The 13,109-nt window shown below is 36.1% G+C and overlaps 2 protein-coding genes across 2 annotated transcripts in view; one reads left to right on the top strand and one right to left on the bottom strand.

Moving 5' to 3' along the window:
• Positions 1-13,109, bottom strand: part of LOC126883295 (mannosyl-oligosaccharide alpha-1,2-mannosidase IA-like) — a 662,535-nt gene that overhangs the window by 359,929 nt on the left and 289,497 nt on the right. The gene's annotated exons all lie outside the window — the stretch shown is intronic.
• Positions 1-13,109, top strand: part of LOC126883296 (catalase-like) — a 125,776-nt gene that overhangs the window by 24,669 nt on the left and 87,998 nt on the right. The window contains exon 2 of the mRNA XM_050648658.1: positions 6,421-6,615. Coding sequence (XP_050504615.1) covers positions 6,421-6,615 — 195 coding nt within the window. The remainder of the gene's footprint in view (positions 1-6,420; positions 6,616-13,109) is intronic.

The raw sequence follows: 13,109 nt of genomic DNA, 5'->3' as shown, positions 1-13,109 counted from the left end.
AATTTCATATTGAAACATTTTTTCGTATATCTGATGTTAATCTTTCTATTCTGAAGAAAAGGGCATGTTTTACCATACTACAAAAATTCATTATTCGCTTTGAACTTCATTTTTTTAAAAACTAATCATTCTAAGCCGGTCAAACTTCTAGAACCTATTAATAATACACAAATAAAGAAGACCAAATAAGGTCAATGACTAATTTTAATTAGGGTGGTGATTAGGAGGTTCTTTTCGATCACTTTTTCGCTGAAAAAAATAGGGACTGACATTCTTTTCATTATAAGTCACTTAATTTTTGAGCTAGAGACATTTTTTTATTTCTGGAGATAGATATTTTTAAATACTTTAAAGTAGTTTAAACAATTTATCCTAGAAAAATGCATAGTTTATCCGTCTTTTGACTTTGAAACGACAATATTTAGCATTTGACGAAGGAGAGCTAACATATAATAAAGTATAACTCGATTACTATTGGTTTTAAAGAAAATAAAAAAAAAACCGTTTTTTTTTAAATGTTTTCAAAAGGTGTATTTTTGTTAAGTAAAGTTGTTTTGATAAAACTAAAACTTTTTGAGTTATTAGCAGAAAACTGATTAAAAACATTGATTTTTTTTTCGATATATAACTAACACTTTCGATAGCGAATAAATCGACGAGATAAAACTATTAATTTTATCAAAAAAATATATAGAATATTTTTTGCTTAGAATGAATGTTTTTACCAACTTTTGCGGTCAAAATATAATAAAAAATTTCCACTCCCAGGACGGGGTGGCAACCACCCCCATGGTAAAAGCGCCTTTCGGCATCATATAGATTTTGATCCTTGGACTATCCACTACTTATTCACAAATTTTCAAGCAAATCGATTTATTCTGTAAAAGTTGTGAGGTTTTGTCCTATTTTAAGCTTCATTACTTAAACTATCTGAACATACTAGTCTAGAGGCCAGCTAGGTCACCGTGGCCTTTTTAATTCTGATGGGCAAACTCAACGGTTCCTTATGGATTTTTGGCTGCTGATTACGATTTTCCTATTGGTAGGGGAACAAAGTATGCTAAATGTGCAGTCACTCCAGTGTTATGGAGACCTATTGGGTTGTGAAGAGTAGGTCCTAAAACCAAAAAAAGTTAAGTAAAGTTTTCCATTTTAGTGGGGACTTTCCATTTTTTAATTTAATTTTCCATTTCCAACAATCGTTTTTTCCAATTATAACGCCATCTATCCATAATTCGAAAAAATGTTTCGAATAAAAGTTACTTATTTTTACGTAAGGAATCCAAATCTGTAATAAAAAATGGGGGCTCCCATAAGATTTTAAAGTAACCCCCACCCCGCCTCCGTGGAGGGTCGTGTTTGGTACCATTCGATAGATTTTTCAAACTTACTTTACTTTTACTTTTTCGTGTCTGGATCCGACTACAGTTTTTCTGCCCAGTATCGGGCTACGTCTACACTCTTTGTATTTGCGAGCCATAAATCATCGAGGGTGCACTGTGATGGGCAAAGGCTGTATACTCTCAAGTGCTCCACGTTCTGTATTTCCCCACATTCGCAAAGTGCGTCGTTATCTGTCCTGATGCCCAATTTAATAAGGTTCTGTTTTACAGGGGCAACACCTGTACGTATGCGGTTGAGTGTCCGCCAGGTTCTCCAGGCCAGGTTCATTCCATTAGGTCGTTCTGGATGTAGGGGGAACAGTTCGGGTGGTTCGACTCTGACATTTCTCATAAACCTTTTCCTTGATTTAAGTCGGCTGGTTCCTGGTGGTTCGTCAAACCCGTATAATTGGTGCCTTTCATCGAAAGTTTGTCTGAACTTCGCCACATATTGTGAGGCGCATCTACAACCGGTAGGCTTCATACAACCGGTAATTATTCTACATGTTTCATTTAACGCCATGATGACTTGTTGGGCGTGTCTAGATCTATCCAGACGGGACAAGCATATTCTCCTGTTGCTAAACATAAGGCCTCAGCTGTTGACTTTAAGACCTGGGGGTTTGCACCCCACTTGCTCCCTACAAGTTTCCGGAGAAGGTTGTTTATCGTAGAAACCTTTTGCCTTGTGCTCCGACGGTGGAATTTATACGTTAGTGACCGGTCTAGTATCACTCCAAGATATTTGGGCCTATCAGTTTGCTCCAAGCGTTGTTCCTTCCAAGAAACATTCAGTTTTACATGCGCCAGATGGTTGTTGAGATAGAATGCACATACTTGGGTTTTAGTAGGGTTTGGCTTTAATGAGTTTTGTTTGTAGTAAGTTGACATCATGTTTAAAGCCTCTTCCATTGTCGACTCTACTTGTGTGAGTGTTTTCCCCTTTACGGCGATACCAAGGTCGTCAGCGTAAACAAAACTCTCAGTCTGGGGGGTGCATTGGTTGGTCGTTGGTGTAGATGTTAAATAGGGACGGAGCTAGAACGCTTCCTTGAGGTAGGCCATTTTTTTGGGTTCTCCATCTGCTCTTCTTTCCATTTAGCACAACGTAGAAGCGTCTATTACATAACAGTGATCTAATGATATTTACCAGGTCATAGTCAAGCACAGTATTATAGATCTTAGTTAGCAAGGTTCTGTGGTTTATCGTATTATCATAGGCCGATGTGAGGTCTATTAAGGCCACTTCCACTACCTCTTTCAGCTCAAATTCCTCCTCTATGTACTCTGTTAGGTTCAGCACTTGGCCTGTGCATGATTTACCTGGCCTGAAGCCTGCTTGTTGTGGGATTAGTTTTGCATATAATTTTTCCTGGATGCGGTTCACAATGAGGCGTTCATACAATTAATACAAATGGCATAGGAGAGATATTGGACGGTAGCTACTCGGTACGGGTCGATGACAAAAATGACCAAAGCAAAGAAATTAAAGTCCGAATTGCAACTGCAAGGCAAGCTTTTATAAAAATGAAGACACTGCTTACAAACAAAGACCTTCAGTTGCCTTTCAGATTGAGGGATCTAAGATGCTACATATTTTGTATATTGCTATACGGAATGGAAGCTTGGACATTGAAGAGACAACACATAAGAAGAATAGAAGCGTTCGAAATGTGGTGTTACAGAAGAATATTGAAAATTCAGTGGGTACAAAGGATTACCAACGTTAAATTGCTACGACGTTTAAATAAGGAGTTAGAAATTATGAAGAGTATAAAAAATAGAAAACTGGAATATTTGGGTCACATTACCACAGGAGAAAAATACGAGTTGCTGAGAATTATTATGCAAGAAAGAAGAAGCATAGGAAGAAGACGCATCTCCTGGCTGAGGAACCTTAGAGAATGGTTTAACTGTAGTTCATTACAACTGTTTAGAGCAGCAGCCAACAAAGTGACCATAGACATTATGATATTCAACCTCCGACAGGAGAGGGAACTTTAAGAAGAAGAAGCTACTCGGTAGTTCAGGGTCTTTTCCAGGTTTCAGAAGGGCTACTAGTTTTGATTTACGCCAAAGTTTTGGAATCTGGTAGGTAGAGCGACAGATGTTAAATATATCGAGCACCCATTGTCTCGTTTTTTGTAAGTGTCTTATCTGCTCTGTTAAGATTTCGTCTGCCCCAGGTGATTTTCCATTTTTCATATAGTCCATGGTAAATGGGTTTCGCAAGAGAGTATTTTCCTGTTCTTGAGTTCTTATAATCTTTGGCGTTTTGCAACGATGGTTTGCTTTGCCATTCAGAAGCAGTTGGTGGACTATCTGATTTGGCGTTATTGCACATGGCTCTTTTATTTCTGTGGGATCACCGTTAAGTTTTTTAATCATATTCCAAGCCTGCTTACTGTTGTGCGTCATACATGCATCATTTTACGTAATGTCTCGCTCCACCGTTCTTGTCTGGAGGCGCTTAGTACTTGCTGCAATCTCTCCCCTATCTCTGTCGTAACTTCGCTAAATGGGTCTTTACTATATTCTTCAGTGTATTTTGTCATAACGTCTTTTGCCTCGTCGTTCAGACCAGATATGTAATGTTGTTGACATCCTCTGGGTATGTGTTTACATGAGGTTCGTTTCACAAGTTTGATGAACACATCATAGTTTTGGGGATCGGTACTATGTTTTTCACTTGTGTTTCCAATTCATCAGTTTATTTTCCCAGTTCGCTTTTTTGAAATTAAACCTTCGTTTGAAAGGTGTTTTGGGAGCTTTTATAGCGCTGTATACGGTTATTCCCACTGGCCTATGTTGTGTCTTTGGTATAGGCTTATATACCTTTCTAACGCAACGGGCCTCTAAAGACATGCTGATAAAGGTGAGATCCGGGTTGTAACCTTTCTTCCATATTTTGCTTTGGAACGAATAGGGCAGTTTCGGGTCATGCAGCGGTGCCAGGTCGTTTTGGTCAGCCCAAGATTCCACAAGATCTCCAATTTTATCAGTTGAAGCGTAGCCGAATGAACATTATGACTATTAAAATACCCGAGAATGAATCTGGTTTTTGAGAAGCGAAATTTTTTGGAGGGGAGAAAACAAAGTCTCTCCTGGGTGGTTTATACACAGATGTCACCGTGCAGGCTCCTATTTCGATGGTGAGAATTTCAATGTAGTTGTAGCATGTTTTTTCAGCTGATATTACATCAATAGATATCTCTCCTTACTCCTCACGAAGATGGCGCTTCCGTGTTTTGCACTTGGATGTTCAATGATAAACTGCATTCCCTCAACGCTAGGTCTATGTGCTGATATGTCACGGTGAGTCTCTTGTATACATAATAATATATCACATTTGTGGATTTTACACAGTTCAGACAAAACTTCCTGTTTATTACAAGTAATAACCTCAATGTTTATGGTCATCATTGTCAATGTAGGCTCTGAGAAGAGCCGTTGGTTCTCGTTTGTTTGTTCGGATCCAGTGGTGGAAGGATTAGCCGCCCGAGGGGCGTTTCCAGGGAGCGCCAGTGACATTTTGTTCTTATAATATCACTTGCGTGGAGGCTCCTTCCGTGCTCCCCAGATTTTTCAAAGATATTGAATAAGTGTATTTTTCAGTTTTTTGATCTTATGTTCATTTCGCGAAATATCGCGGGATTCGTATTTAAAATTTATCCCCCCCCCCCTCTCCGTGGGAAGTCGTGTTTGGTATCATTCGATAGATTTTTGAAAACACGCATTTTTTAGTTTTTCGATCTGTCATTCATTTCGCGAAATATTCGCTTTTTTTCTTGTGAAACTTTGGGACTCACCCATTTCCTTACGCCCTGCTTAAATCTTCAGATTTTTTAAATATACACTCCTTTGCATGTACTTAACTTACCTTATCTTAACCTGACGATTTTGAGTTTTTCTAAGGGTGCATTTTTTCGGACCCTCCTTAACAAACTCCCCTGTATTAAGAGGCCATATGGTAGAGCTACATTTACAGGGTATAAGGTTTCTCCCCATGTGATAATCTGACGCGCTCGAGTAACTGCAAAACTCATCTACAATATAGCTCGTAAACTAATAGATAAAATATTTTTTTAAATAAAACTTGTTCCTTAAAAAAACAAATAAAATGAAGTTTCCTAAACGTTAATTCAATAATTACAAGAAGTCGAGATATTGTAAAATTAGAGCCCAATGATTGCAAAACAAGTATTTCTCGAAGCTTTTTTGATCTAATTTAGGTGGTCCCAATGTTTTGTTTATATTTTAATGTTTGCAGATACAAAAGACAGTATTAGTGTTTTGTTAGCTTTTAGTTAGTACACGTTCGGCCTTTGTAAAAGAAATACGAAATGCACAGTATTATCATTATTCGTGTATCATCGTATTTTTTTCTTATAAAATAAATCACAAAGTATGGGTGGTGAATTGCTAATTTTGGCCTTACTTTATGTTTTTAATGGTGCTGAAAACGAAAATGAAGTTTATTTTGAATTTTAGGTGGGGGAACATTGTCAATTTTACCCTAAAAATAAAAAAATGAGATCACGATTTTTTAAAAAACATTTTGATCTAAAACTTTCCAGAAAACTTCCTTGTATTCTATATTTTAACATAAACGTGATTAAAAAGCTAAATTTCAAATTTTGTCACTCAACTTTTGCGATTAAACTTATCAAAGTAGGAATCTTCACCTTTTGCTTTAAAAAATTCATAACTTGTATTAGAATAAGACTGAAAACTTGAAACAGGTCCCATTGTCTTCCGAAAGGTGAGAACACCGTAAAAAATTCAGAAAAAAATGGAATAGAGTTGTAGTGAGTTAATCGCAAAAAAAACGTGATTTCATTTTTTTTTACTTTTAGGGTAAATTGACATCAAAACATAAAGTATGACCAAAATTAGCCATTCACTCTACCGTGGTCAGTAGCTGGTCATTTTGAGGGTGCGAGCCGCTCGCCTAAACTGTTTTGGTCTATTATACGAAATATCTCAACTGAAACAAAATCTGAACAAACCTTTTAATCCTTTTACTACCATTTTTTAGGAACACATAGGCTACTCTACTAATGGCGCTGGAATCGCTCTGATAAACAAAGACTGCAGCTTAACAGCGGGCAAATATGGGCCAATCATCTTAACAGATTATGAACTGTGCGAGCAACTTCAAAAATTCAACAGGGAGAGAATTCCAGAAAGGGTTGTGCACGCAAAAGGAGCTGGTGCATTTGGATATTTTGAGGTATTTAAACTGTCTTTTTACACAAAAATATTAAATATTAATAATTTAAACAAAACAACACATAAACTGATATAATGGAGTATCGAAGGATCCGGCAATGAATTAAATGAGAACCAACATGTTTTAACCCTTAACCACTGACATGTGGTATGTCATACCGCGCCGAAATATATTTTGTTGTAAAACGTGTATTATAGAAGATTCCTAAAACACCATATGTGTACCTCCAAGTGCTGTGTAATTGTAACTGCTCCCAACTGTAGAGATGTTGAAAAAGTATGTATTCGTTACAAAGTAGGCGTTACTTAGGAATACCGAAAGTAACGATTACTATACAGAGAGGCAAATCGTTACTTTGATTACTCTGATTACTTCGTTACTTCGTACCAATCGTATCAGAGCGAGTAACGACTATTGTATCTGCAACCAGTACACTTGATTACTTTCTACCAATCGTATCCCAGCGAGTAACGGACGGGACCGGTATTCTACGAGTGTTATCGAATATCGTTATCGGTATGAAGCGTTTTAAGGGTGTGAGGGTGAGGAGAAGATATAAGATAAAACAGAGGGAGGTATAATGGTATATCTACATAAAATATGTAATGTATGTCATTAACAAAGATCGAATGCGAGAACCCTATATTTTTATCTAGATCTATATATATACCTATACAAAATACCTACCTACTGGGAAATACGATTGTCGATATAATTACCGGTACTCAAATACTAAAGTAACAAAAGTAATCATAGTACTCAAATCATTTTTATCGCTTAAACAGATCGGTGAAGGTCGTTGTTATATCGGGATACCTATACAAAATACCTACCTACTGAGAAATACGATTCTCGATATGATTACCGGCACACAAATACAAAAGTAATCATAGTAATCAAAGTAACGAATACTGTAAATGATTACTTTATACAAAAGTAACGATTTGTAACGAATACTCTAAAGTACCTATAATCAACATCACAACCCAACTGCTGCAGTTTTAGTATGGTTTAGTCTTTAAGCTACGTTGACGTAAAGTTTTCTTGTGGTACCACGTACCGCATGTCACTGTTTACGTTTCTACAGTTAAAAGCAATCCAGTGTATTGTTTCGCTATTAGTATGGTAGCAATATGGTTCATTCAGTTGTTCTACTTTTACGTGCTTTTAACATTATATTTTTATTATTATTTTTTTGTTACCAATACTCAATTTTTTTTTGTTATCCGGTTTTAAAGGATTTTGTAAGAATCTCCACCATTTTTTAATGTTATTGATACGTTCATAATTTTCTTGAAAAAATAAAGCTTATTTTATTTGGAGCAGTATTTTATTGTACAGCAGTGTGAAGAATCATTCCGTACATTCCGAATAACACATCTATGGAAGGTTTTCACTCCGTCTTTGCGCGGTCGGTCGATTCTTCTACCGATTAGTGATTTATCTCTTGCTATTTTGTGTCTCCCCCATTCTGGTTATTCCATTCCTTTTTTCTATTTAGTGTTCATTCGTTTAAGATAAGAGAGGAAATAGAAAAAACTGCGAAAACTATCGAGGAATCAGCATAATATCATCTATAGGCAGACTTTATGGAAAGACCATAAAGGAAAAATTAGAAATATATATATATACAGGATAAAATCGGAGAAGACCAGGCAGGATTCACAGCGGGGAAAGCATGCCCGGATCACATTTACACGGTCGAACAACTAATAGAAAAACGAATGGCCAAAAATAGATCCTTCCATCTGGCAGCTGTAGATCTCAAGAAGGCGTATGACTCGATACCTAGAACCAAGCTATGGGAAGTAATGGAAGACACCGAAATCCCACGAAGATTAATATAAGCAGTAAAAGCACTCTACAAAAATAACACACTAGCTATCAAAATGGGCAATCGAATATGCAGTCCATTTAAGACGACAAAGGGACTACTAAAGGGCTGCTCCACATCCCCTGCCCTGTTCAAAATATTCCTGGAAAAGACCCTGAAACCATGGAAAAGAAAGTGCGAAGGAATGGGTATACCAGTAAGGAATGAATATACAGTGAGCACGTAAAGGTTGGAATAAATTCATTTTCTCGAGAATCGACGATCTTGGAAAAAAATTCCAAAACAAATCAATTTTTATTTTAAAATTACGACTTTTTGGCATATATATCATACTAGTGATGTCACCCATCTGCGCGTGATGACGTCATCGATGATTTTTTTAAATGAGAATAGGGGTCGTTTGATAGCTCATTTGAAAGGTAATTCAATACTCTATTTAGTAATATAAACATTAACATATGTACTTAATTATTTATACAGGGTGTCCAAAACATTTTATTTTGGAATAAATTTATTGACATAAAAAGAAGAATGTATGTAATTTATTTAATTCAAAATACATTTTACTGCTCTCAGAAAACAGAAAAAAATGTTTATTTGAAAAATAATCGTGGCTTTTCGCTTAAATTAAATTTTTAAACTGTAACGAGGCTGGCGAGTGCCTGCTTTAATATTGAATTTAAGCAAAAAACAATACTTATCTGCCAAATAAACATTTTTTCCTACTTTCTGATAGCAGTAAATTGAATTTGGAATTAAATAAATTACACACATTCTTCTTTTTATGTCAATAAATTTAATTCAAAAAATTTTTTTTGGACGTCCTGTATAAATAATTATATTACTATTTATATTACTGAATAGAGAATTGAATTACCTTTCAAATGAGCTATCACACGATCACTATTTTCATTTAAAAAAATCATCGATGACGTCATCACGCCCAGATGGATGACGTCACTGGTATAATATATATGTCAAAAAGTCGTAATTTAAAAGTAAAAATTGACCTGTTTTAGGATTTTTTTCCAAAATCGTTCGTTCTCGAGAAAATGAATTTATTCCAACCTTTACGTGCTCACTGTATACATATAATATATATACCCTAAGTTTTGCTGACGACCAAATAGTGATCGCACAAGACGAAGATGAGCTTAGTTTTATGATGAGGAAACTGGAACGAGAATATACAAAGAATGGGATGGAAATAAACCTAAAGAAAACTGAATACCTAACAACGGAGAATACAGAAATAAAACAACTGGAAATAGACGAAGGTAAACAAATCAGAGGAACAGATAAGTACAAGTATTTAGGTTTTATAATATCAAACAAAGGAACAACTGAGGAAGATATAAAAAATAGACTAGGACAAACAAGAGATCATCATCATTCTCTTTGCCTTATCCCTATGCGGGGTCGGCTTCCCTAATTGCATTTCTCCACACAATTCTATCCTGGGTCATATCAATATTAATCCCCTTTACCAACATGTCCTGCCTAATCGTCTCCCCCCACGTCTTCTTTGGTCTTTCTCTCCTACTCCTTCCAGGAATCTGCACTTCAGCTACTCTTCGTATTGGATGATTAACGTCTCGACGTTGAACATGACCAAACCATCTCAACCTATGCTCTCTCATTTTGGCATCAATTGGTGCCACACCTAGACTTCCCCTAATATACTCATTTTTAATTTTATCCTTTCTTGTCACTCCACTCATCCATCTAAGCATTATCATCTCCGCCACATGCATTCGTTGTTAATCTTTCTTTTTCACTGCCCAACATTCAGTTCCGTACATCATAGCCGGTCTTATGGCTGTTTTATAGAATTTTCCTTTCAGCTTCATTGGAACTTTTTTGTCACACAACACAACACTCGCTTCCTTCCACTTCATCCATCCAGCCCTAATTCTACTGCATACATCTCCATCTATATCTCTATTACTCTGTAATACCGATCCCAGGTACTTAAAACTATTGCTTTTTTACAATCAGTTCACCATCCAAAGATACCATTTTATTTGTAGTAACTCCATCTTTAAATGAACATTCCAAATACTCTGTCTTTGTCCTACTAAGTTTTAAACCTTTTTCCTCCAGAGCTCGTGTCCACTGTTCCAGTTTTTATTCTACGTCTCTTTCACTATTTCCTACTAACACGACATCATCAGCATACATTAAGCACCATGGAATGTTACCCTGTAGTTTCTCTGTTATCTGGTCCAAAACTAATGAGAATAAATACGGACTAAGCACCGAGCCTTGGTACAATCCTACTTTCACATGAAATTTATCAGTCTCTCCCACACCTGTCCTAACACTAGTCGTTACTCCCTCATACATATCCCTCACAATCTTTACATATGCACCAGGGACTCCTTTCTTATTGAGTGCCCACCACAGAATCTCTCGAGGAACTCTATCATATGCTTTCTCAAGATCAATGAATACCATATGAGCGTTTGTTTCTTTACTCCTGTATTTTTCCATCAACTGCCTTATAATGAAAACTGCGTCTGTTGTTGATCTGCCCTGCATTGCATAAAGCCAAATTGATTCTCGGATATGTCGGTCTCTTCACGTATCCGTCTATCAATTACTCTCTCCCATATTTTCATGGTATGGCTAAGCAGTTTTATGGCCCTGTAGTTTGTACACTTCTGTATATCTCCCTTGTTATTGTAGACAGGTACTAGTATACTGCTTCTCCATTCGTTTGGCATTTGTCCAACTTCCATAATTCTATTAAATAAACCTGCTAGCCACCTTGTTCCTGTCTCCCCAATGCTTTCCATACTTCCCCAGGAATATCATCTGGTCCTACCGCTTCTCCTTTCTTTATTTTTTGAAGCGCTTGAGCCACTTCCTCGTTTGTTATTTTGGTGACCATTGCTGCTACTGTCTCCGTTGACTCCACAGGCTGTCTGTCAAATTCTTCATCTAATAAGCTGTCAAAGTACTTTCTCCATCTCTTTTTGACATCCTTTTCGTGAACAAGTATTTTATTATTTTCATCTCGGATACATCTAATCTGATTAACATCTTTTGCTTTCTTTGCTCTCTGTTTGGCTATTTTATATATCTTCGTTTCACCACTAGGACAAACAAGAGACTGCATACGAAAATTGAACCCGATACTGTGGGATAAGAACAGCTGCATAAAAACAAAAAGAAGAATATATAATACCATGACAAAAAGTATCCTCACTTATGGGTGTGAAAATTGGGCAATAATTAAGAAAACCAAAAATAAAATAAGAGCAACAGAGATGGAATTCCTAAGGAGAAGCTGCAGAGTAACAAGGAGAGATAGAATAAATAACATAGGGATTAAGAGAAGAATGGGAGTGAACTTAGACATAATAGAGTACATCGAACAGAAGAGATTAACATGGTACGGACATGTCAGAAGAGCAGACCAAAATCGGTAGATAAACCGAATAACAGAGTGGAGCCCGATAGGAAAAAGGAAGAGAGGCAGACCCCGAAGATCCTTCAGAGATGAAGTAGACGAAGCAATGGAGAGAAGAAATCTGCAGGAAGGGGACTGGCAAGACAGAAAAAGCTGGAGAGAACGGTTGACTGAAGGAATACAGTGAAAACTGTGGAAATCCTTAATCGTTTATGCACTGTACGTTACATTTTCTTCTAATGTCTTCACTCCTCTTTCTATCCCTCAGCGTATTTGACTATTTAAGGATAGAGCTAATGAAAGTAGAGGTAGACGAAAACCGAGAAGATGGAAGGACCGTTTGGCAGAGGACCTGAGGGCGAAACCTTGAATAAGATTCGAGTAGGGACATTTTTATGTTCCCGGCTAGTTATCCACTTTCATCAATTTTAAGTCGTTTCATTTTTACAATTTTTAGGGAAGTGCGTACAGATTTTCACTTCGGAAAAAATCAAACAAGATAAAACTTTTTTTAATTTCATTAAGAAATGTTTAATAAACAACATATCAAAAAGTTCTACTCGAGAAGTTGGTGCTTCATTTTTTATTAAACAAATAAACTGCGAAAATAGATGTTTTTTTAAATAACTCCGAAAATATAAATTTAAAAAAAAACTGACTTGGCCATTAAAAAATTACGAACATTTACAAAAAAAAACCTTATATAAAGATTTTTCTAAAATTAAATCTGTAGCTTCTATAATTTTTTATTTATAATGGTAAAGTCACCCTTCTCACAAACATTGGCGCACTGTAAATAGCGTACGGCGAAGTGCACGGTTGAGTTATTTTAATGTAATTCTTTAACTAATTGATTAAATGAATTTTTACAACTTGAACATAAAAGAATAGTAATTAAGCTATCTCATGGGTTATAATAAAAAGAAACAAAATGTATGGGCATAAGTACGGTGTGGGCTGAAAGTGAGACTTATATGCATTTTGTTTAAAAATGATTTAAAAATGTGTAACTAATACAATTTTTCTTATAAAAATCTCAATTTTGCACAACTTACCTTTCAATCATCTTACTAAACGATGTGTCATTCAAAAAAAATCTCAAAAATTTAATTCAAATGATACGACGTTTTAAAAAATGCAATTCTTGAAAACTTCATAGTTTTACAGAATTAACACCACTTTAACACGGTATTACTAAATTTTCAACAGCTCTATTACAGTTTTATAGGTGTAAAAGCTCAGGAT

The sequence above is a fragment of the Diabrotica virgifera genome, chromosome 4 (genome assembly GCF_917563875.1).
Source record: "Diabrotica virgifera virgifera chromosome 4, PGI_DIABVI_V3a".
In the NCBI taxonomy this organism is placed as follows: domain Eukaryota; kingdom Metazoa; phylum Arthropoda; class Insecta; order Coleoptera; family Chrysomelidae; genus Diabrotica; species Diabrotica virgifera.
Note: the sequence above shows the minus strand (reverse complement) of the source record. Positions and strands in the feature narration are given on the sequence as shown.